The sequence below is a fragment of the Uloborus diversus genome, chromosome 2, assembly GCF_026930045.1.
Source record: "Uloborus diversus isolate 005 chromosome 2, Udiv.v.3.1, whole genome shotgun sequence".
Lineage (NCBI taxonomy): Eukaryota > Metazoa > Arthropoda > Arachnida > Araneae > Uloboridae > Uloborus > Uloborus diversus.
The window spans coordinates 107,894,274-107,921,538 of NC_072732.1; the positions used below are offsets into that span (position 1 = coordinate 107,894,274).

General features: G+C 32.0%; 1 protein-coding gene across 1 annotated transcript in view; it reads right to left on the bottom strand.

The window, feature by feature from the left end:
- Positions 1 to 413: 413 nt before the first annotated feature.
- LOC129235329 (THO complex subunit 6 homolog) overlaps positions 414 to 27,265 on the bottom strand; it is a 73,033-nt gene continuing 46,181 nt past the window's right edge. The window contains 10 exon segments of the mRNA XM_054869097.1: positions 414 to 632; positions 737 to 862; positions 12,404 to 12,517; positions 15,783 to 15,827; positions 15,829 to 15,852; positions 15,967 to 15,993; positions 15,995 to 16,020; positions 16,618 to 16,720; positions 22,470 to 22,547; positions 23,632 to 23,680. Coding sequence (XP_054725072.1) covers positions 549 to 632; positions 737 to 862; positions 12,404 to 12,517; positions 15,783 to 15,827; positions 15,829 to 15,852; positions 15,967 to 15,993; positions 15,995 to 16,020; positions 16,618 to 16,720; positions 22,470 to 22,547; positions 23,632 to 23,680 — 676 coding nt within the window. The 3' untranslated portion in view covers positions 414 to 548.

The window sequence follows — 27,265 nt, forward strand, 5'->3', positions numbered from 1 at the left end:
TAAAATGTGCTATTCCTTGTTTTTTTTTTTTTTTTTTTTTTTTTTTTTTTTTTTTTTTAAGTTAAAAATCGGAGATATTTCCATCCATACAATTATTATTTTCTGTGACACAAACTATTAGGAATTTAAGCTTGCTTTACATTACAAGCTTACCAAATGTTACCAAGGTAAAAACTGACATAATTTTAAAGTTTTACAAAAAAAAAAAAAAAAAAGATTACAGACTACTTTACAATTTGAATACTTGATAATATTTCTTTCTGTAAGCTAATAAAAAGAAAGTGTAAAGGAAACTGTAATACCTTAATCAAATCAATAATTAGAAAAATCAACATTGAATAAACATTTTTCACAGTATACTTCCATGGAAATGTTCCGTTTTGAAAATATTTTCTTAATTGTTAATCAATAACAATACCAGACAACAAATTCTTAAAATACAGTTTTGTTTATTTCAAAGATGAAATTTTGCTTATGCACAGTAAACAAACATTTGATGAAAATACATTTGAAACATGATAAAAATGATAAATGTGGAAATCTAGATATCAACAGAAGCTCAACGAAAAGTCTCTATATCTAAAGTCTGTACAAACATCAATTTTACAGCTACTTCCGGCAGCACTGAGAATCTATAAAGTAAAAAGATAAGTTACTAGTTTGAAAAGATTTCTGAATAAATTTATGCAGCATTTCTACAAAATTAATGAAGAAACTTTTCATAGCTTTGCAATACCTGTTGTGTAAGACTTGAATTTATACCAATACTGTATATATTCGTAGCGGAAGTTGGAACTTCTATTTGTAGATTACCATCCAAACTCCAGTGATTAATGCAAGGTTCAGACCCTCCTGATATGATCTGTAAAAACAAGTTTTTAAATATAATATAAATGCATTTTATTGATAATATTAATTGATTAAGCAATCCATATAAAATACAGTCGAACCTCCATATATCGAACTTCCACATATCAAAATTTTCTACATATCGAAATCCCAGCAAATTTCTATGTTCATTACATAGAAAAATTGTTTCTATATATCAAAAAAATATCTATACGTCAAAAAAAAAATTCGAGACATTCGTAGATTTTTTTTTCCATTTTAGACTTTGTCACATGAAAAATGAAGTTAAGGGAAGAAAATTATGTTCACTAAAGGTTGCTACAAAACTCTAGGGCTCGACCGATGGCATTTTTTGGCCGATGGGCCGATGCCGATTGTTTTTCTCCAGATGGCCGATTGCCGATGGCCGATGCCGTTGACCGATGGCAAAAAAAAAAATCTAACAGAAATAAATTGCTATTTGTCAGGATTTAAAGGGTCATTTATTCATTTCACTTTACTTCCTTTCTACGAATAGGGAATTGTAATCACAAAAAAAAAAAAAAAATCAAATTTCGACCTAAAATTCTATTTTACGATCACCCAATCTAAACTTATAGATGACCAAAATATCCATTTTGAACACCTACTCAGTTAATTATCGCAAATTGTCTTGTGATATCTTCATGCGCATAAATTTGCGTCTCTCAAAAACGTCATGAAATAGTAAGTTGAAAACTCATACGTACGTAGTATTATCTAAAAGTTCGACGACAAGCTGTATAAAACCTTACCCTGAATAGTTCACATTACCGAAGCACATCTATCTACAAAATAGTCACCTTGAACGACTATGCACTTCTGCCAACGATCGTATAGCTTTTAGAAGCACTCCTGGCAGCCATTTTTCGCCACCTCCTGTAAGGCCTCTTGCGCTGCTGCTTTAACTTCATCGTGGGGAAGAAGGCGACTTTCATGTTGAGGATGCACGGTTCGTCAATACTCTGATATGACAAACAAATAACGTAACGTTTCGTCGGACTTAGCTCCGTGTGACTTTTACCTGTTCCCAGCAAAAAACATTTCCATAGACACAGCTTTCTTCCGTCAGGAGAAGATAAAGCTGCATCACAGAAGGTTCCGAAAAATGGCTTTCAGGAATGTTTCCAAAAGTTATATGAACATTGGCAGAAGTACATAGTGCCTCAAGATGACCCTTTGAAGGTGGATGTGCTTCGGTAATGTGAACTATTCTGGGTAAGGTTTTATACATCTTGTCCCCGAACTTTTGGATCATACTATGTACAATCTGTATAGGGTGTAGTTATGCTTCTCCTTTTTTGACTGCTGTATGATAAAAGAGGAAGGAAACAACAGCCAAAAAAAAAAAAAAAAAAAATAACCAATCGATTTATATATTTAAATTGAACACATAACTAAGATTTTAATAATAATGTAATAATGTATGGATTTAGGTACAATATACATAGCTAAAAAATTTAAATTATGTTGTTTAATCATTCAAAAAATAATAAGAAGAAAAATAAAAATATGAAATCGTCAACAAATTACGCAATTAAAGTGGAAAGACTGCACGTAGACATTTTTAAGTCATCAAATTAAACATAAAGGGCAACAAATAAATTACAATATTAAATCATAATAGGAATATTTTTATAATTATTTAAAATTTATGAATAGAAAAGTTTGTATTTTTCATAAAAGCTATAACAGTGACGTAACTTTTTTGCTGAAAAAAGAAATAGCCATGGAAGAAACGAGGTTCTTAATATGCAGCTACAATAAATAAACTCGATATTTATATCCAGTTATTATTAACTGAATATATATACTACTTGATCTGATGTTTCCACACATAATATTGAACAATTTGATTGTTTAATCTTTTATGAAGCCCTATAAATAAGTTCTAATTAAATTTTTCAATTTAACAATAATTTTCTGAAATTTAAAAAATTGCATAATCCTTGAAACTTTTCTATAACATATTATTAAAAATATGATGAAAACGAAAATAACTTATTCATTGATTTTATATAAATACATAAAAATAGTTACTTACAATAGAAAAAAAATCGATCGCTATAAATGATGCAAAAAAGATGGCGCATTACGAAATACAGGTGAAACAAGTATGAGAAATACAACGCAAAATGACATTTCTTGAGCAAAATAAATAATCGCTAAATATTTAAGAAATGCTTGAAATGTTGTGGGAGGGGGGGGGGGGAAAGAGTCACCCTCCGATTTTGGAGTAAGTCGCAACATTAAACGTCGGCCCCATACACACAACTTCGGCCACATTTTTTTAGTAGAGAACCGCTACGACCAACGTGTCGGAAGGGTTTCTGAATCTACTACAACATTTTCGAAGAAAAAATTCAGAAGTCTCTTTGATTTCGAATTATGTCACTATTCAAAACGTCTTTAATCAATTTCTTACATAAATGGGTTAAATTTTTCCTAAACAATAGATAAAGTTTGAAAAAAAAATTCTAAGTTGATGAATGGTGTTAGTTTTAAACAACTCGGAAGTACAACTTGAGTTTAATTTCAGAAATAGAAGGAGGGGGGTACTCAAGTGTTCTCGGAAATACAAAAAATAGTCGTAAAAAATTGAGTTCAAAATAATCATAAACATTGAGCAGAAAAACCCTTTTAGAACTTGCACCCGAGTTTGTTTTGACGTGCAACGGCGAATTTAAAATATAGCAAATGTTGCAATTGCGCGAGAGGCTCCATACCCATAGGGGTACCGTAGGAGTTACAAAAATGCTTATGATAAATGTTTTACAGCTTCGGTGATAGAGAAATAAATCCCCAAAACGTATTTCGACGGGCCCCAAACTTGTAACTCCACTGAAGCGATACAGAAAAGACTGCATTACTGTGATTCATATTATAAATATCGAAAAATTAAAAATTACCTTCGGTTCAACAGGAATCTAAGTAAATGACACAAAAACGGTTTCGACATCTCGCATTAGTTTCCAAGTTAGTCTCCAATTCAGCAATATATCACCAAATGATCGCCTAGTCTGAGTTGCTATATTAGTTTTGCATTAAAATAAGTAATTAATAGAAACAAAAAAAATGAGTAAATAGGCTTTTTAGAACACCCGATAAAAATCAAAAAGGAAAGTGCACAACTGGGAACGTATGCACACTCCCCATGCAAAATTTTAACCTTCTACAGCTTACCATTTTTGAGTTATGACTTATGAGAGATACACGTAGGTCCTGCCGCAAAAAAAAAAAAAAAAAAAAAAAAAAAAAAAAAACGCTATAATTAACTTGTTTGGTACTTGAATGCAGTATTAAAAACTCTTTCAGGGCTGACTAGAAATTCATACTGAAATTTAAGCAAAAAATTTTATGTAAAAACAATAACTCCCTTTACTTTGTATTAAAAGTAAAACAGCAAAGGTCCTTTTTTTTTTTTCGAAAACATCGGCCAATTCCATCGGCTTTTCGATGTTTTTTAAGGCCGATGGGCCGATGTTTCCAGCAAGTTAGCATCGGCCGCCGATGCCGATGGCTAAATTGTTGAACCATCGGCGCCGATGCATCGGTCGAGTCCTACAAAACTCATAAGGAATTTGGGGTTGAGGGGTGTGTAGATAGGTCGTTATTCCGTTCTGGAGTTCTTAAATTCCCACAAGTTTATTTCAAATCTTAGTTGTAACCAGTAACACTGTAAAATCGGTTTCAAGTTATCCCTTTTGTCAGTTGATTATCATTCCTAGTCTTTTTAGATTCAGTAAAAATCATTCAAGATAAGTAGGTTGATTTTTTATTTTTCTCTCGATTACATTGTCAAAACAAAAATCCCCTAATGTTGCGGATAAAGTTGAATTACCGAAGAATGAAGATGTATGAAGGTGCAAAAATATGTCATTTCTATTAATTTTTCAATTATTAACTTTCATTTAATCTGATGCTTGTATAAGTTAGAAATTAGGTTTCATACACGAAACGTAGCTTTAATTTTAATGTTTTAGGAGATTTTTATGATAAAATAAGATCGTTTCTATACATCAAAATTTCTATATATCGAATTTTTTTCCGGCAATTTGCTACTTCGATATATGGAGGTCAGACTGTATATTATATATGTGTGGTGTGTTCCCTCTACAACTATGTGCATTCCCTATACAGTTTACATTGGATCTTAGCCAAATTTGGCAAGAAGGTAATTCTGCCCCCTCTCCCGGTTCTAGGATTTTTTCAAAATCTAAAAAAGCACTGAACAGAGTTTAAGCTGAGTTCAAAAAATTGTGAACAAAGACTTAGCAAAATGCTAAAATGTCGATGATTAAGGAATATGTTTTCATATCTTTCTGCCTCTATGTGTTTCATCTCCAATTGAAAGTGAAATTCTATACTCAGCCAAGAGATCTTTGAAAAAAAAAATAGACGGCAGCTAACATTTTTCTTAATTTTGAAATAGAAAATTTAGATTTATACTAAGCATTGAGAGAGAACACAAGTACGATTTTTAAAATGATTATTATAACTCATTTATTCTGAGAACATAATACCCATAAAGACAAAGTATTGTTGAATTTTTTAGTATTTTAAACATTTTAGTAACAATTTATAAAAAGATTAAGTTCACTATTGCCATGCTTACTTCCTCTCTGAAATAATGCATTAATGCATCGTTTTTGTTTATTTTTTCTTTTATTTGAGCAAAAATGCCTTGCTTCACTTTCATAATTTAAATAGTATTTTAGCATTTTGCCACAATTGTGACCGTAGCAGAAACCCTAGTACCAAACTGTTTGAATTTTAATTTTATGACCCAAAAGTGGCATTAAACAGCTCTCTAACCGAAATACGTATTGGATTGTCTCAATTTTAGTCTCATTAGGAAAGCCTGCAAAAAACCCCATTAGTAGATTTTTCCCTCCGGATTTGAAAATTCCAGGAAAATAGTTATAAGCATTTTTGTGTAAATAAATTTAAAATTGGGCACTAATTGTCTGCATGAGTCAGCTTTAATTAGCGCAAATGAAATCATTGAGAACATCCACTGTCTTTTTTTCTCGAGTGTGAACAAATAAAGTTCTTGCTTTTGCTTTGAGGCTTCTTCTGTAATGTAAATTTAAAAATTTGACTTCTTGATTATTTTTTCGCTATTTATAATTTTTTTTTTGTTCTGACGGCAGATCATAATCAAGGATTTTAGTTGTATTAATGGAAGGTTGCTTTTATTCAATTGGGATTTACAGTTGTTATTTAAGAATGATTGTTGCTAATGTGGAATTTTAAGGACTGACTTTGATATACTAATGGAGATCTTTAAAGAAAGCCATTCTTCTAATTCTGATGGGAGGTTAAAAAAAAGAATGTTAATGTAATTCAGATTTTTTTTTTCCTTCACATTCTGAAAGCGGTTTTAGGAGCTATTTCATCTGTCCAAATAAGCTTGTTTTGAAACTATAACCCTTATTTTGCAGAGGATTTTGAGAAACTGATGCCCTTATTCTAATGAGAAATTTTATGGAATATTTTTTTTTCTTGTGGAAAGTTTTGAGGACTATTGTCCTTATTCTAATGAGGACTGTTGTCCCTATTTTGACGGGGATTTTTTAATATCTATTGTCCACACTCAAATAAGGATTTTTTGGGGACTAATGTCGAGATTGTCCAGGAAATTTTGGGAGACTCTCGTCCTAATTCTGATGAGGCTTTATAAAGTTTTAGCTTTATTTCTCCTTATTCATTTGAGAATTGGTATTTTTAGGGGACTGTTAACTTAATTTACGAAATTTTCTCATTCAAATGGGAATTTGCAGAGATTTATGTTCAAATTTTAATGGGGATTTTTAATATCTGTCAACATTATTCTGACAGTAAATTTTGCATTACTTTTTTTTTTCTTTTACTTAAGCCTGATTGTTGAATATACCTCATTTGACACAACTTTTATTTTCAAGGTACACTGTTACAAAGCCGGGCGATGCAGCTAGTTAGTTAAAAAAGCTAGTGTTATAATAAAAAAGTAAAGCAAGAAGGGGAGAATGCTGGACAATATATTTTTTAAACATTAGGTCTCATTTGCATGCAAGGAAAAGGGGACGTTATAACACCAGGAAAAGTTTTCATGCAGTTACAAATGTATTAAATATGTTTTCCTTAATTGCACCATCACTTACAAAAATAGTAAATTAATTACTGAAACTTTTATACAAAGTTGTTTTTCAGAAAGTTATTAAAAAATGGCAAGGATGTGAACATAAATTAATAAAACCTGATAAGTTAAGAGGGATGGCAGAAGAACTGGAAGTGGAAACAGAACAATTCATTTAGTAATAGGTGAATCAGCAAGAACATGCAAGCAGTACAGTGTTTTTACTGTTTGTGCAATCTTGCAGATCGTACCTACTGGAAAATGAAAATAAATTACGTAATTAAAAAAAAAAAAAACTATAATTCGAAGGATATAAAAAAAAATAATATAGCAGATCCTTGATTTACGCGTGTTTATTTTACACGGATTTGACTATACGCAGTTTAAAATTTGACACCTAAATTTTTTTTCACGTGGAGAAGTTTTGATTTTATGCGAATGAGTTATTGCAAATAGACAAAAATTTTCATTCCTTCAACACCAAAATTTCTAAGATTGCAGATAAAACTTAATAAACTGCATTTTGAAGTACAAATAAGGGAGATAGGGCCATGGTTCTAGTGCTCTTTCCAGAAGTAAAGTTGATAAACTCACATAATTTAGAGCTCGCTGGAAGAAGAGCTTTTAGAAGTGACAAAGGAGAACAAAACCAACAAGTATACTGACATTGATGACTCACAATCAAAAGCTTTCTCCTTGAAAATTTTGAGTGATTCCTTGACAACGCAAATGATCTTCTCGATTTCTTTGCGAAGGAAGATATTGTCAAAGAAAAAATGAGAGTGATCATGGAAGCGTTAATGCCCCACAAAGAACTACAGAGAAAAATAATTAATGACTATCAAAAGAATATCATAACCAGATTTTTTTTTTATAAACACTAAGTTAATTCATGTTTTCTTTGTGCATATGTATCGGAATAAGTACACATTGAACTTATTGTATATATTTATCTATCACTAGAATGAATTTTTTTTTTTCATATATGGAACCTAACAACTATTTTAACACTAATATTAAGTCTAAATTTACGCAGCATTTCCGTGGGACGTAACCTCCGCGTAAAACGAGGGTCTACTGCATTCATCAAGTGTAAATTCGCTCTTAAAAGCACCCATTTTTAAAAAGTTTTATAACCATTAAAATATGTTTGTTTTTTAAGATAATAAAAAATAGGTGATATTGATTGAAAATTAGTATTTTATCAAAAACAAAACACGTACTAACAATTTCCTAACCAAAAAAAAAAAAGATTTTGAAAAATAAAATAATTTCTAAAATAAGAACTAGAATAAGCTGACTGAAAGCAGTAGCGGCCAAAATAATTTCCAACTATCAAAATAACTGAAAGATTTACAGGATACAAAAGGACAAACTTCATACACAACAAACAATTTTCGGTAAAGATAGTGTTTGATTTTGGCATAGAAACGTAAGGTTACTCATACGAGATTGAAATACAGAAAAATCCATTTAAACATTAGGGGATCCTTTTGAAAAATTGTACAAATTATTTTAATTTTCAAAATTGATCAAAGTTTTGTAAACCATTTCAAAACTTCTGTGACTCTACTAAACATAGAAAACTGACTAATTTTAAGAATTTTTCTATTAAAAAGTATGAAAATATTAATTCTAGGAAATAGTGGTACCACTGTTTAGCCATAAGGTTGCTCTTTCGTCTGTTATGTTTATTCATGTTTTGTAATTAGTATATACAAAATTTTAAAATTAGAAGAAAAAAAATAATTTAGATTTAAAAAAAGTGATTTTTTTTAAATCAAAAAATTACAAATTTTGCTATCTACAGATGTAATGTCAGGAATAAAACGCTTAAAGAAGTTGAAACAAAAAATAATTTTCAACCAGCGATTCCGTACTTAACTTTCTGACATTCTACTCTTAAAGAGCATGAAATCCGTTAAAAACTTTTCAATTTAATGATTTTAATAAAAATACAAATGATCTTAATTTTTTTGCCTCTTCACAAGGCATAGTAAGCATCATAAACGCAAAAAATCTTATACCCATGGCGGATGCAAAGAGATTTCGATTTCCAAAGTGAACGCCTTAAAAGTATAACGAACGGCACATAAAAGAATTTATTTAAATGAATTATTTTAGAATTGCATTTTAGAGCTTTGCAATAAAAGTATTACTAGTAACAATCGAAATAACTGAAGCAAAAATCAAATTAAACCAGCGATTTAGATTTTGACTTTTTGACTATCATAAAGGGCACAGAATTTGGTTTGAAAATTTTAGCTTTGATTTTTATAGGAATAAAAAGAAATTTCATTTATTTGCCCTCTAAAAAAGCATAATAAGCATCAAAAATCAGAAAAACTCGATTCTCATATCACATGCAAAGAGATTGCTTCAATGAAAATGAAAGCATCAAAAGTCTAATAATGGCAAGTAAAAGAACTTATTAATGCAAAAAAAAAAAAAAAAATGCAGAATGGTACTTTAACAAGTCTACACAATGTTATATTATTATTAATTATCGAAATAATCGTCAGAAATTTGGAAAACAATTTGGATGTGGGGTAATGGTGCGTTATCGATGGCAAAACATCGATGTTACAGAACATCAATGTTGGAAATTAAAACATCGATGGTATTGATACATCGACCAAAAAACATTGATGTTTCTGAACATCGATGTTTTAAAACATCCATCTTTTTGTCAATATTTAACATACATTTTTTAGTATACTACACTAGAAACTTACATAGATGATAATCTCTAACAAATGTTTTTAATGGATCAGGGCATTGCGTCTAATTTAAACAATACAAAAGAATAGGAACCCCACGAATATATTGAAACTACTGAACTGCAAATCATAAATACAATTTAATAGGAATAATTTCGCAACATCTTGGTACTATAATAAGACAAAAAATGATAAGATTTGCAACAATTAGTACAAACTAGTTAAATCTGCGAAAAAATATATCATAGCACTTACAGTCAGTTGTATGATGAGAAAGAGTTGTGCAAATTATATTAAAAGTACAAAATTAATTCTGACAAGTATTATTAAGAGCAAGAAATATGTTTTAAACTGTTAATGCAAAAAAGTGTTGTATACACAATTGTGAGTAATTAAGGGACGGCTTGTTGAGGGTAGACGCAGTGGCGGATGCGAGTGAAGGGGTCATACCCCCCCTCCCCAATCCGCAACAGTATTTGAATGTTAGCTCGAAAAAATAAAATACTTGATTGAAACCATAAGAAGTGTATACAAGGAGGAGGAGGGGGGAATCATGACCCCCTCCTCCCATCAAAATCTGCGACAATACTTTGTAATCTGTTTCAAGGTTCATTGCATTTGAGTAGTGAAATTGACTGCTTGAAAAATAAAAAAGCCGGACCGAAACCATAATAAGAAAGAGTAAATAGCTCTGGATTTTTTTTTTTTTGGGGGGGGGGGGGTATTAACTGTCACTTTTCTATTTATAGCATATGTATTTAAAATATGTAGACAGTAAAAATAGCTTTTCTCGAGACAGTCTGCGGCGCTGAGTTCAGGAGCCAGTATAATGAAAAGTAATAAAGAAGTGTCTGACGCCTGTTTGCTTTTATAAGCAACAAATTTAATCAACGATAGTTTTTGTAAAACCATATCCAAAGCTTCAGGCATCACTTCAATCGAGAAAACATTTGAGTCCGTAAATGTTTTTTTTTCTGTAAAGTCTCTATAGATTAGAATTTCTTTCTGTTGTAATTTTTACATAGTTCAGTTTTTAGTCCTGCTGAGTTTATTTTTAAATGTGCTGTAAATAGTTTATTAGTTTAAATCAGTGTTTAGGATTTATTATCGTGCAAGAAATGGAAACTTTGAGTGTCGTGTTAGCGCAAAACCTCATTATACATAGGTTCTCGCAGGGGTGCCCACCTAGGCAGTGGCGGATACAAGGAGAGGGTCATAGGGGTCATGACCCCCCCCCCACTCTAAAACATCGACAATATTATCTGTTCGCATTATATTCAAACACTTTATGGATAAAATGTAAATGATTTCAGTTTTTGAATTATTTTTACAAGCAAATACTTGAAATACTACTTCCTTTAATTGTTTATAAAATTTATTCGTGAGGTTTTTGTTCTATTAGGTGCCATATCCCTGACCAATGTGGTATTTTTTAAACACCTATGCAATTTCAGAAATTTTTCTTACTAAAAACCATACGTTTATTCATGGAGGAGGGGTGGGGTTCACTCTTTAGCATGAGCCCCCTAAAATGTTAGTCTGTATCCGCCCCTGAGTAGACGATAAGTAACCCCCAATATTTGGTGTTTAAGCACATTTCTCTTTTCGCTGACTATTCCACTAGGCAGAGAAAAAACTCTTTCCGATGAAACAAAAGTCGCCATCACTATCAAATACTTCAACACAACTTTTAACAGTTCTGAATTTGTACAGTTATAATATTCACCGTAGTAATATATAGGATTCTCCTTTAGTTTAAGAATTGGAGTTTTAGAATCGACTGCAAGAACTAGCAACAGGTTACCAGTGTCGAGTTCTTCCAATAGCTTTGACTTCTTCCTCACCCTCCAGTTATCTTTTACCATCTTGTAGTGATCTTCCCAAAAATCATCCTTTACACAGAAAAATCGATATTTTTAAATGTGCGCAAATAAATGAAATTTTTGGAGCAATTCCATACGTAAATTTAATCACCTAGCGAGAAAATTGGAGCAAATTTTAGTATAATTTTTAATCATAATACAAAAACATCAACATCGAAACCAAAACATCAGTGTTCCGAAAACATCGAAACCAAAACATCAGTGTTCCGAAAACATCGAAACCAAAACATCAGTGTTCCGAAAACATCGAAAGTAAAACATCGACATCAATGTCGCACCCCTAATGTGGGGAAGAAAACAGTCTAACGAAAAAGATCAGGTATCTGGTATTAACATAGTAAAAAATAGCGGAATTGCAGTAAAATTCGGTACAACGTAAGCACTCGTATTGGATTGGAGATAGAAGAAAATCTTTAACGTCATGTAGAATAAAAAATAAGGAGATAATAGGAGAATTCAGGAGTTTTAAGGGCCCTTATTTTCTTTTCTTCAAAAGCAAGAGTTTGTAAGGAGCACATGAACCTTGTTCTTTAAGTATAAGCAGCTTACTCCTTACTTTTTAAGTGGGAAAATGTTGCTGTCAGCAGCTCAAAAGCATGTAAGAAAATACTTTTCAGAAGTCGTGCTCATGAAATGCACAAGTAGTTTTTGAAAAAGAGAAAAGACACCGAAAAGAATAAAACAGGTGAAAGTTTCAAAAATATTATGAAAATACAGTTGAAAATATAATAAATAGTTTAAAATATATGATTTAAGGTTTTGTTTTTGATACACATTAGTTTCTAAGAACTTGGTAGCAAAAGAACAGAACTCACAATGTCATCATAAAAATGAACAACACTTGATGTAACTCGGGGCTTTAATAACTGAGTCGAGGGAGCTAATGAACGAAGGTGCCAAACACAAAGAGTAGGTGCACCTCCACAAACCTAGAAATAAATAATTTAAATTTGTTGACAGACAAAACTTCAATTATTAAAGAATTGGCAAGATTATAAAATTTCACACTTAAGCACTTTAAAATTTGGTAGAAAAACATATAACTAACTGAATTTAGCATCTTGGGTCTCAAAACACGAACATTTCTCATGAATAAATTTAACAAAACGATTGATTAGAATAAATAGATTTTGTTAACAAAATGAAGGAATATTAAAAAAAATATTGAGAATACAAACTCTAATAAATTAGTAGTGATTATGGAAATTTTCAGCAGTTTTTAACACTGTTAAGTAGTTTGCTTTTAATAATGAATTTCCAGAAGTTAAAGGATATAAGGAACAAAATTAGTTCTCTTAATTGTGTGGAAATTTACATTCAAAACATAGAGCTTTATAAATATTTATAAACATTTACTTAAAAAAAAAAGAACATTTCTTTAAAACAAAAAATTCTTATTACCTGCAATTCTCATTACCTGCATCTAAGTCTACACTTAAACCATTTGGTTTACTTAAAAATAAAAAAATAATAAATTACACTAATCAAAAAAAAAAAAAACTTTTTTTTTGGCTCATGGTGAAAAATACCTGATTTTTATGCAAATCTAGTCGCAAGCGGCTGGAAGCGCAGTTCGCATTTAAGGCGAGATTGACACCTTCGGCGCCTGATTAAATAAGTTTGCAGGAAGTATGTCTACCGAAATGAATATTAATTTGAAGAAAATATTTTCTTTAATTTTTGACATTACTAGTGGAATTGAATGTTCTAGGCACTGTATTTTCCTGCGTATGTGATTAACAGATTATCTGTTAAAAAAGTGTAAAGTTAATGAGGTGCAGATTATACGCTGCTGCTAATTATCTGTGCTTTTTTTTTTTTTTTCCCAACACCAACGCATTGAACCTCAATATTTACAGTAGGATTCACCAGTAGAGACTGTTTTGCTGCTTGTTTGTTGTTAACTTTACATAGTTTGAATGTTCTTTCCAGGGCTGCGGAGTCGGAAGGAAAATGGCCGACTCCGACCCCGACTCCGACTCCTGGATTTTGAAACGCCCGACTCCGACTCCAACTCCGACTCCGTATTTATTTTATATTTTCAATTTCATTTTTTCAACTCCCTCTCTCCCTTCAGGGGAAGGGGAGAAACCTCTAAAAAGAGATTTAAATATTAATTCCTTTTTATGAAAATTTCGCATTTTGTTTTTTATTGTAAACCTAACACGCATACAACGTTAGAAATTCAATTTAAAAATCAAATTTTCCAATAGTTACGAGTTAAAAAGTGAGATGACTTAAAAATCTCTTTTAAAAAATTTGAAAAGGATTATCTGTAATTTGCCCCCCCCCCCCTTTAATGTTTAACAAATTGATATTGATCAAATCGTGTGCTTTCAATTTTTGAAAGCTGTAACTTGAGAGAAAAAAAACTTTTTTTCTAAATCCCAGTTCTTGAGAGGGCGTGGTTGCCCCGGGTGACACACCCATCTGGTAGATGACACCACAAGTTAATTTCAGAGTTTATAAAAAAAATAAAAAATATATAAATATTTTAATTCTGAAAATTTTCGCGAATATATTTTAAATTATATTTCATCAATAAAATTTCAGCGAAAATAGGGCACATATACGTCAGGAGCTAATTTTACACAAAATACGGGGGTATACAAATTTTATACGAATAGCTTTTACTATACCTATATTTCTTCTTCGCTAAATTTTTAATTTAAATTTTATTGGCTGCTTTAGAATTAACCTTAATATGAAGATTTTAAGATTAACTGCTATTATTGAGTGTTGTAATCAAGAAATCATTTACACTTATTTTGTTCCATACTTTTTAGTGAGAACCAAGCTTATAGAAAGAGTCTTAAAAAAGAAAAAAAAAAACATGAGATTATTTCATCGGATCTTTTGGATTCGTGCTTTCGCGGCATAACTTTTTTGAATTTGCCGATCACCCTTAAACGTTTTAACTTTAGCTACGGGCCTCGACTTACTAATTTGTTACATTTCTTTTACTATTTTATAATTGAGATCGAACAAAACACTGTATTTCTATTTTATTTGAAAGTGATTAATTGAAAATGTTAGGCAACAAAATCGTTTGCTGACAGTTGCTATTAGTTAAGTTCAAAAAGCAAGCAAACTAGGGGATGGCTACAGAAAGTTCGGTAAGCACTCAAGCTAGCTGATTGCCATAACGGCTGTTATTTTTCACATTAGTATCTTTTTATACATGTAATCGAACCAATTGGTAGTCAGTTTTTAAAAAATGCAAGAAGAATCAGTGAAAAGGAAAGAAAATAAGAAGCCTGGAGTCGGAGTCGGAGTCGGCATGTTTTTGAACAACTCCGACTCCGACTCCTTTACTCCAAAATCTATCCGACTCCGACTCTTCGACTCCGACTCCACAGCCCTGGTTCTTTCGCTGCCTGTATGCTGTTTATTTTACATAGCTTGAATGTTCCTCTTACCCAATTAGGCCTATGTAAAATAAACAACATACAGTTAAAGCGAAGGCTTCATTTGCACAAGAGTAGACTGCTTGCTCCTTAGTCTTGATTTAATTTAATATAAGTTAGTGAAATAACGGGATTATTCTTTTTTTATTCTTCTTGCCATTGCTGCTCTATTGGCAGAGGAAACAACAAAATTGTACAATGCCCAAGAAATTTATCCTTTAATTTATTTCATTTTAGGTCAGAAATAGTTGTTCTACAGCATGTGTTGAACCCTGACTGAGTTGAGGCCATGGTGGCCTGATCGGTAAGGCATCGGACTTGTGACAAGAGGGGAACGGGTTCGATCCTAGTTGATTGAAGATCCACTGTCTTTGTTAATGGTGACTGGGGGATGTTAAATATGCTTGTGGTCACAAAGTCCTCCAAGTGAAATGATACCTCTAAGGGTGCTGGACCAGGGTTTGCTTGGTTTCTGATCTGGATCAAAAAATCAGAGCTGTCTTCAGGGTCCCATCCAACTGGTTAAAGCACAAATAGTGGTAGGTACAGGGGACACTGGAGTAAAAAGTATGTGTTGAACCAAATTTTTGAAAGTTGGACGAGAAAAAACAAAGGTAGCAGTGTATCATAACTGATAGCAAAATTACTAGACTCAGGACGCATATGAAAAATAGTGTGAACAGCATTTAAAGCAAAAAAAAATATCAGGACCAAAAGTCAGTTTAAACTTTCACTTATTACTTGAAAGTAATGCATGTAGTTCTGCAGATAAAAGAAAAACACATACCAACCAATCATCAGATGAATCAAATGCCAAACATCCAATCCACTTTTCCTAGTTCAGGTCTAGATGCAAGCTGAAATGAAAGATAGTAAATGAAAGGGTAAATTTTGGCAATAAAATGAGGTGAAAGAAATAGGTTTATTAAATAGAATTTTAAATATGCAAAAAAAAAAAAAAAAAATCTTACTTTATGCTTGTGTGGTTCTAGAATATTGAACTGCTTCACCGCCTTTCCTAGAATCTTTAAAAGAAAGGAAAATCACAAAAACTGAATAAGTACAAAATTACAACAGCTTAAAAAAGATAACTAAAAAATAAGATTAATTAGTGATGAGAAAAATTTGAACTGAGCTGCTAAGATAATCTAAATTCATCATGTTTAATAATATTTGGCTTGCACCCACCTCCATCATTTAAAATTCACTCAGAATAAAATGTTTTTAAAGAAATGTGATCTTTGTGCTCAACTGTTGAATGTACAACGAATGAAGTAATCGTATTCAATATAGTAATAAACTAATGATTATACTCAAAACATAATTCTGTTTCTTTGATGAATTGAGTGCAAAACTGAATGATTAATACATAAAAAGATAGACAAAAGTGAGTGCATACAACAGAAATGTATTAAAAAAAAAAAAAAAAGATTAATATTTTTCCATTTGTTTTCATAATATTCTTACTTTTACACAAATTTATTATATTAACAAAATTCTCTTTAAATTACTGCAAATTTTTACCAATTTGTAAAAGAGATTCAAGCTAAAAAGTGAGATGAATCCCTGCATAAATGTAAAAAGAAAGATAATTTGCATTGTGTTAAAATTAAAAATCATACCCCATATCCGTACAGAACCATCTTCACTTCCTGTAATGCATTCTTGAGAAGTATTTCCTAAGTCAATACATTGTATATAACCTGTATGGCCTTCTAAAACAAACTAAGGAGAGTTATATGCATTAAAATCATGCTTACAAAGTTGACCAATTTCTTTGATAAGAGTAAAATATATATTACAGAAAACTTTTTTTTTTCCACTGTATCTTTTCAATAAAGCTTTTCAAAAAATCTACCAAAACACTAGATGTGTGGGGGAGGGGAGGGGGAAAGGGGGATCTATACGAAAAGAAAAATAAATATGTGAATAATAACAAAATAAGTTTACAAAATTAATGAAGGGCTAAATATGCACCCCCTCCCCCGAAAAAGTAACGGAAATAAACCTATTCCTATATTTCTTCATTCTAATGTTTAATTTCTGTCATAGATTGTCTATTATTTTCTATGTACTCTTCTTTTAAATCATAAATTAAAGAATATTTCTTTAGCATCTCTAGCTCAAAGTTTGCTCAGTGGAACAATCAAGATTTTTACTATTAATAGCATTAACATATTTAATGGCTTTATAATTGCAATTGACTTGCTGAAATCAACAATTTTCAAAACATAATAGATTTGTGCTAAATATATAATGATGAGTTTTTCAAAAAACAATGCTAAAAATGTATGCTGTCCTGGGAAGGCAAAGAGCAGTAACTGGAATTTTTTCATTGTTTTTGCCATCTATTGTTCTTCAGCTTTATTGTACAAGCTTGCTCATTTAATTCCCGTTAAAAATAAAGTAATAAACTAAAACATTTCTCTATTGTTAGTATGGAATCCAAAACACTTTTCTTCAGCTATATTAAAAACTCACCGGCCTTTATCTTTCCATGGCAGTATAGTACTACAGTGGGCGCCGCTTATATGAATCACGTTTGTTCTGAACAGTTTTGATTCCACAAAGCAGCTAATTCAATTAAGCAGCTAATTCAATAAAGCTGGAATTTGTTCGGATTTCAACAATACGATTCAATAAAACGGTTGATTCAATTAACCACTGATTCAATCAACCAGCGTCTACTGTATATAGGAGTCTTTCATACTTTATCAGGTAATAGACAATTGGATAGTCTATTAAAATAAGTACAAACAAATATATTTTTTTCCCCTTATCACTGAAAAAATGTTACAATTACTCATTGAAAGATACAAGAATTTTAAAGAAAAAAATAAATAAAATGACTACAAATAATAAAAGACTTCTATGAGGAAAAAATAATATTTTGTTATTGCAGAAAACAATGGAAGACATCTAAATTTGAAAGAAAAGATACACTGTAAAATGGTACAACTTTGTGCCAAGGGGGCAGGGTCAGATTTAGACTTAACAGGGCCCTAAGCTATTTCAGAAATGGGGCACCTTTTGTAGTTTGAGCACTGTTTCTCTCGGTGTTGTAAGAGGCATTTTTTTAAATAATTTTTTCCCTTTACTATGTATGTCTCTTTCTTCTGATACATACAGCAACACTTTTATTTTTTGATCACGTTTTAATGTGTTTTCCCTGATGTCCTTTCTGCATTGACCTAAAGAGGGTGAATAGTATCAAGAGGAGTGATCCAGCGCTCCCCTTTAAGTGGAGCATAGAATATTCCCAATTGCAGATGGGTCCAAGAATTCCTCTCCCAGAGGGAATTTTTGAAAAATAGATATAAAATTCTGGATTTTGAAGCTGTATAAGATGTAGTTGGAACTACAAAAATATCAGGACAGAAATAGGCAAAAAAAAAAAAAAAAACTTTTTTAAAGTTATATACTCTTTCGAAAATTAAGATAATACACAGTAAAAACTGGTTTTGATTCGACAAATCAATGACAGCAGTTAACAGAGAGAAAGAGTGCGGGAAGAGAAAAGACAATGCATTGTTAGTTGCTCACATTGGCTTACGGTACAATTAGTTTTTAATCAGCCCTCCAACCCACCGACAAATACAACAATAAATTAAATATAAAATGATCAATAGTAACAACTGCTTTAAAATAAATGGTTAACAGTTTTAGAAAATATAAAACAAGAGAGTAACATACTGTTCATTTGAACAATTCGTAATGTATACACTTGATAAGAAATAAAATTGGAGCCCACTTTGCTTAGGATTTTCACACTTATCTAATTATTTTCATGGACTCTAGAACAATTAAAAATATTTAATGCACTTCATTTGTACTTTCCAATCTGATATTTTAGTACTTGATTGTAAATTTTTAACCCTGCTCTTACTTTGAAAGAAACATATATTTTAAATTAAAAAGAAAAAAGAAACTATAGATTTCTCATGGCAACAACTTTGCTTCAGTTGCAGAAAACGAAAAGGAATAGAGGTAGTGTATTTTTTTCTGTGCTAAACAGATTGGCAATATGCAGAAGAAGTAAGGTAAAAGCAAGCAATAACAAAAGAATTTCCAAAATACTGCATTCGAAATTATATAAATAGCAAGATACGAAACATGTGAGTCCCAAACATTTGTAATATGTTTCAGAAATGTGAGGACCATGGTTTTTTTATTTTTGGTGTAGGATGTAGCAGGGAGCTGAATTTGACATATATTGGCATTCCCCCCCCCCCCCCCCCGCCTATCTGTGATTAGTAGCCACACATTTCCAAATTTCCAAGGTTTTCAAGCACTAGAAAATGAAATTTATTTTTTAAGTACTTTTTTTTTGGAACGAATCATACTGATTTCTGGGAGTTGGGGGCCTCTAACAAAGGGGGGCCCTAAGGTATAGCTTGCTTAGCTCGTATATATAAATCCAGGCCTGCAAGGGGGCAACGATGAGTCACTGTTGCCTTGGTGATGATTTTCCTCTCTACTGGCCTTTTTTTCGAGCTTACAAGTTCAAAAAAATATTTTGTCAGTTATGAATTAAGCCGCATGTTGACTTAAAATGTTATACAGTTTTCACAAGCTTTCAACATTTATCGAAAATGGGAATGTTGGGGGACAACAATGAGTCACCTATTTTTTCACGCTTTTTAGTGGCTTGGAGCTTTATTTTATTTTCTGTAGGGATGCTTTGGTCATATTTTGTGTTATTTATTGTAGATAATGGCAAGAAAAGACAGAAGAGAGTTTGGGGGTAGCCCTATTGCCTGTATTCATAAGAGTTTTTGCAGAAGGTGCTGACTAAAATCTGGACTAAATATAACATGTGATAATTTTTTTAAATAATTTATTTTGACGAGATTTGGAATGTCAAATGTGATTTCACTTTTCAAAATTTTTGTTGATGACGTTTAAAACTTGTCAGACCTACGTATTTTTGGAGACATAAGTATACAGTGCTGGTAAAAAAAAATGCATCACCCTCATCACCTGAGAAGTTTTGGTCAACGGATTAAAGATGAATGTATGTGAAATTCTGCAAAACTTATGAAATAAACATTTAACAGCAGGAATCCTATAATTGTTTCCTTTATTTATGGAAATACATGGCCAAAACTGTAACAAGTACAATGTGAGGTGCATCCACGTTGCCAAGTGGATGACGAAATGTAAGTAGAAGCTTTAATTGTAACACTCTTTCTATTCAAAAATAAACAAAAGTAACATGGAAATGTTTGTATATCATAAAATTAACCTAATATTTGGTTGGTCCGCCTCTAGCTTTAATGACAGCTTGACATCTACAGGGCATTGAACGGATGAGTGATTGAATGTATTCTTTACTGAGTTCAGGGTGCCATGCACGAATTATTGATTCCCGGAGTTTTGCAAGTGATGTTGGCTTATGTTTCATCCCTTCTACACCCATTCTATTACGACAATTTTCGATCGGATTTAGATTGGGACTGTTTCCGGGCCAAGACAAACTGCTGACCCCATGCTCATTTTTCCATTTCTGAACCTGCATGTGAGTTTAGAGAAAAAAAATTTATTGACCCCATGTCAATTTAAGTCTGATAGTAGGATAAAGGTTTTTAAATTGTTAATTACCAGTTTTGCCCTATGGCACGGAGCAGAAACATTCTGGAAAATGACTTTTGGAACTGAAGTAAAATGATCCCGGACAGTAAGAAGCAATTTCTCCCCCAAAATGACAATATACACCTGAGCGTTTACTGTTCCTTGCACAAAGTGAAGCCCACCAACTCCTTGATCAGAAATACATCCCCAAATTATTTGGGATACGGGATGCTTGACTGTGTGTTGAATACAGTTGGGATAATATTCCTCTTCTTTGCGACGTCTGTGTACTGTCCGTCGGATCCATACAGATTGAATTTGGACTCATCCGAAAACACAACTGATTTCGACAGCTGTGACTGATTGATCGACAGTCCACCTTTGGTGAGCTTTTCCCCAGTCTAGACGCTGCTTCCTCACTTTTTGGTCAACAATGGCTTCCTTTGTGGTCGATGTGCCATCAAACCCGCACCACACAGTCATTTTCGTACAGTAGACGTGGATACGTGAACACCCAATTCGTTTTCCCATGCTGTTCTAAGGTCTGTGAAAGATGATTGTCTGTTCCAAAGACTGAGTTGTATCAAATACCTGTCCTGCGCTGCATTGGATATTCAAGGACGACCGCTGCCACTCTATCTTAATGTGCTTCCGGTGCTCTTTAGCTTATTCAGTTGTCTAACAACAGTTGATTGCGAACAGTTTATTTTTTTTGTTATGGAACGTGATGACAATCCTTTTTTTCCAATGCAATGGCAACACTCTTCCTTTGTGGTGTCCGTTGAATGTATTTTGACATACTGCAACTTATAAATCCAGATCATAACTGAATGCGTAGAAGGTTCAACTGTTTTTTTTTATACAGTTAGAAGGATGACGCAATCTTACGCAATAGCTTGCGTCATGTACCGATGCCAATTTGTGTTATATGATATGATACAAGAACTGTTAAATATTTCATAATTACTTATAAATGCTAAAAATATTTGGATTTTGCGGGTGATGCATTTTTTTTTACCACCACTGTAGGTACCTAGCCTTTAATTTGTGAGATTTTTCCAGTTTTCAAATTTTTCTACGTCAAAATCTACGCAGATAATAATATGGTAAATGTAGGAGTTTCCTACATTTACCATGTTGAACTTTACTAATCACTCAAAACGACAAGTGATGATTAAACCTTGAAAAATTGAGGAAAAAAAAGCTAAAAGATGGATTTAAAAAATTCCTTATGCAGTTTAGAGCACAGGGCAACTTGTAGCATCAGACCACATTAGTTTTCAATGTGTTTAGTTTTGGTATCAAATAGTTTTCTAGGTTAAAATGAGGTGGCCCATAGTTGTACCCCATAGGGGTACAACTACGGACCACAGGGGGAAAATTCCCATTCCTCTTCTATCCATTTTAGATTTTTTTTAAACATTTCATTTGAAAGACGAGATGTATAGCTACCATTGCTAAAGTCCTCAAATTTCTAAATCAAAAATATACACGGAATTTTCATTTGAAAACATCGAAATATGGCCAATAGTCAGACCATTTTACAGTAGCGAATGGAAAATAAAATTTATCATTTCGAAGGGCATAAAAGCAAAATATTATATGATGCAGAAAAAATTATTTTATTGAATTATGATATAGGATTAACTAAGCTATATTCAGGGCCAGCGAGAGGACATGAGAGCCTAGTCAGAAACTAGGGGCCTGGGTCGGAATCGTAGTAGTATAAACTTGGTATATTTTAGGGGCAGAGAGGGGGGGGAGGGACGCAGCAAGCAAACTGACAGGGATCTGCCTTGGCTCTTGGCCACCCGGGTTATCTTGAATAATATTGAATAATACTGATGCGAAAAGTTAATAAAAAAGTAAATTTACTAAGCATTTTCTAACATGGAAAACTTACTTTTACTGTTCTTGTCTCAATATCCAAACAATAAACTTTGTTGTCACCACATCCGATATATAAAAGTGTCTTTCCTTCCTAATATACAAGGAGAAAAAATTCTGAAAATAACTAAATGCATAGTACATCAATGTTTTAATTGAAAATGTGATTTATGGAATAGGTATTAAGTGCCCCAAAATGAACCAGTTTTTTATGAAGACTGCAACAACAATTATTCATCAGAAAACTATTAAATTTAGGGAAGATAGATGAGAAGATGGAAGCTGAGATAAAAAAAAGCTGAAACTAGAATTCTGGAAATTTAAAAAATGAAACAGGTTTTAAGTAATACTAAAATATTTTGCATGATAAACTATCAATTACAGTTGAACTTGGTTAATACCAAATGCCAAAAATGCACAAAGCTATTAGTATTAGCAGTTATTCATTGCAACCAGAAATGAGTGAAATAGTGAAAAGAGAAGACAGAAATGCAAATCCATATTCTTAGAAAGAATATTTACAGTTTATTATACAAACAATGCAATCTAATTACTAGAATGTTGAGGGAAAATGTAATTTTCTCCTTAAAGTTTAAAACTTTTGGGGAAAACTCTTCATGTTTCATTGCTTTTAGGCCATAGTAAACTCAGTATGAAACACCTAATGCCATTTGTAATTCTTTGTTGATTAAGCCAAAACTTTCATTTTACATGGCTAATTAACAAAACTAATTTTAAATAAGAAGTGCAGATTCACCATTCAATATGAAAAACATATTTTTGAAAGAAAAAATGTAGAGCTGCAAACAAATAATGAAAATCTCAGTTAGAGCTGCTCAGTATTTGCTTTCAATTCAGCCTTAGCTTCAGTCTGTGGAGATGTTGACCATATCGCGAATGTCTCAATAGCGAGGGGCCCCATGACCATAAGGGATGTTTTGCACAGGTCTGTCAGAGACAAAGGGGGGCCCCAAAAATACATACAAACAAATCTTTACAGCATTCCAAAAGTTATGACTTTTTGAAGAATATTTTTTGTTGCAGTACTCTCCAAAATATGCAAGTTATTTTTAGACAACTTGCATGTAGAAAATAATATGTAAAAATACATAACAAAGCATTAAATGAGCAGTTAAATACATAATAAAATAAAAGAAAGGAAGTAAAGAAGAAATTACTTTATCACCAAGAACCATACAATTAACTTCAGGCTTTGTCAAATTTTCTCTGAAAATAATAATTGTTATTAGCATTTTATTTTAACCTCTGAAGCAATATAAAAGTATGTAGTACATGATTAAAACACTAATGGCCATTAAAATACCAACATTTGGTACACCACAGATACAAAATGAATAAAGAGAAAAATATTTTATTCACTTCGTAACAAAACTTGATAAATACTGGAAACAAAAATAATACAACGATAGGATTAATTTCGTTTTCTGCTTCAGTAGCATTGTAACAATGCTACTAAAGCAGAAAGATAGCAGTAAAAAGGAATGTATGCACTCTTTTGGTAGCACATTTAAAAGTAGGCTTATGTAATTAAACAGCATTGCTGCCAATTGTGCATGCCAACAAACATTAAACATCTATTGTTGGTTTCCAAAATTACTTATTATTTTCTAAAGAGTAGAAAGTTTTCTTTATCAATTCTCATTATTACATTTTTCTCAAAAAAGTTCAACAATAGTAATAGAGAAATTCCGCAAACCTGAAGATCGATAATTGTAGAATACAGTAAAACCCTTCCGAACGAACACTCCTCAAAGGCGGACAACTTTTAATTCCCCAGTTCCAATGCAAATAACATTATTAAACCCCTGTCCTGCAGACACCTCTCTATTGGGGACAAAAAATTATCCTGTTAGTGTCCGCATTAGAGGGATTTTACTGTGCCACTAATTTTTTAATAGAATAATCACATGCATTATTTATGAATCACAGATTCAGAGTATCTCTCAGTTATGCCTCAATAAAATTTCCCACTTTTTTTTTTCACTCACATTCTTTTGAAAACATTAGTGGGAAGTAAGAGTGGAAGTTGAATATACTCTGCCAAGAAACAAGATCACAGAAATGAAAGTAAAACTCTTCCATTTTTATCCTATACAACCTGACATTATTTTCATAGACTTAAAACGGGACTACAGAAAAGATAAAATCAGGTGTGAATATTAAGTGTCAATTTATCAGCACACAATGTGCCGAACTTGATTTTCAGACTTGTTCTGACTTCATCTTAGATAAGTGAAATTTGCAGCAAGTTATTGTTTTGCAGATTTCATACTTTTTCTAGGCTTTGTTAATTATTCAGTCAATTTCATATTTTTCCTTTTGAAAAAAAAAAAAAAGAACACCCACAAAGGAGACCACATGTTGATGAAAAGTGAAAAGTATCTTAGCAGTTTTATTTACTCGTTGCGTTTAGTGCATGTTAATTTAATTTTACACAATCTTCATAATTTACAGATTTAAGGATATTTGTTTCAAGATTTTTTTTTTCTCAAAAAGCGGTAAGTAATATCTTAATCTATACTAATAATATAAAGCTGAAGAGTTTGTCTGTTTGTTTGAACGCGCTAATCTCAGGAACTACTGTTTCGAATTGAAATATTCTTTTTGTGCAGAGCAAATTAAATGTTTAATTAGTTGTTTAGTTCTATAAATTCCTAATAGATGAAGGTGTAAGTTTAGTTCTATGAATTCCTAATAGATGGCGGGGTAAGGTAACTCCTCAAGAGAGCGCTGGCCGACAGTGTCAATAGCTACGAGGAACCATGTCTCGCGGCTGAGACGTGTGGTCGGCTACGCAATTGTGGGACTGTTGTGGTCAGTGAACAGGTTTTTGAATGCTCTTTTTCTTTTTCGATATTCAGGTACAATATTTGATTTTGTAGGATTTTTCTATTGGGTTTTCCTTATTTCTGCAACGTTTGTTTTTGTGCTTATAGTTGAAGTAGTTACTTATCTAGAAAGTAAATAATTTGATTTGTCGTATTATTCAATTGTGATTCTTCTTCATAATGTTTTTGTCATAGGTATATCATAGGTACTTATCTAACCACTAGAGATGTAAAATTTCCGGAAATTTTTTGAAATGGTGGAAAAAAAAGTTATTTTCTAAATAGGGTTTCTTAATAGCTCTGTGTTTTTTGGAACATATAAAGGGTTAAGCATTAAGAAATATATGCTATCCAAACATCTGCTTGACAGAAATACACATAAAGGTAAGATTAATTCGAACAAAAAAAAAAAAAATAAATAAACTTTTTGTTTTATAACTGAGAGCTTTCATGATCAAACACCAGGAATAAGTCAAGTCGTCATTCAACCAATAATATTGGGTAATGTGTGTCTAATCGTAACAATTACATTTTCTATTTTAGATTCCCTTTGAAACTTGAAGTATTAATTGAAATTCTCGACTTTAACATGATTTTTTTTTGAAAGAAAAATAATACAATGTAACTTAACTGTCTGAAAATGAAAGCTATTGAGTTTTTATTTTTTTCCAATCCAGTCTCAGACCAAATCAAAATTAAATTGGTGTTTCTTAAGCTGAACCAAAACTTACACTACAGTTTCAGTTTATTCATACGGCCATGCTAAGCACAGCAGTAAAAGTAGTCATACCAGCACTTTTGAACAAATTTGAGTTATTATAACCAAGGTGTTCTCTGTTTCGTATTTTACTTAAAAAATAAAATGTATTAGGGTCATTTGATCAAGAACTATTGTTTTGAAAAATTCTTTAAAAAAAAAAAAAAAAAAAAAGACATCTGAATCAAATATATGGAAGAGCCACACTTTAAAATACAATATCTCAGCTTGAGCCCCTTTTTTGCTTAGCACGGCAGTATACAGGGTGCGGCAAAAAAATATCAGACAAAAATTGTATCATCGAATGGAAGAAAGGTAATTTCATCTTAATGAGTGCCTAATTTATTTTTGTCTCTCACTTTATTAGAAAATAATTTACAATATATTACCTAGTTTATGTATTGTTTTTCGGTTTTCTTACAATTTTAAGCAAAATACTTGTTATTTTAAGTTGTTTAACCAAGTAGAACAACAGTTCGTTTGTCTGTTGTCGCTCGACAAACAGTATTTGAATCGGCATGCCGTTTCAAGTGACTTGGAAATGATAGTCGGGAATGTGTACAAAAACAAACAGTGAACATTTCAGTTAATCGTCAGGTCATCCAAAAGTGAGTTCAATGAAAAAAAATCCTTGGGTTTCCACAAGAAAAGTCGTTTGTGGGAATTTACGATCGATAAGTGGGACTAAGGGAAAAAACAGCTCAAACAGAAGTTTTATGAGTTCCAAAAAGTTCAGGCATTCGTATGACTCCAAAGAACCAGAAACGTTTGAGACGGGCCGCAAGTCGACGCTGGAAGAGATACCTTTCACTGATTTACCAGAACCATAGGATTTGGTCTGTAGACACTCCAAGCACTTTAAAAAGTGTTAGATATCGCCAATACCCAAAGTCAGGCTTGATCTGAGATGGAATCAGCACAAGCAACAAAAAATTTCTAATTTTTTGTGGATGAGATCCATAAAATGAATCAAAAATTGAACCAGAAGGATATTATAGAAGTTATTGTATTTCTGTGGGCCTAAGAGCACTTCATCATTGTAGACCACAATGATTCATGTGGCCAAAAATACAAGAGTGGTGCAAGGCGCATTGTTTTTGACATGATATCATCTTTAGAGTGGGAGCTCTACTCGCTCGACCTCAAACCCATTTATTACACTGTATGGCCTGTTTCAGAATCAAAGGTCTACCCTAAACTACACAT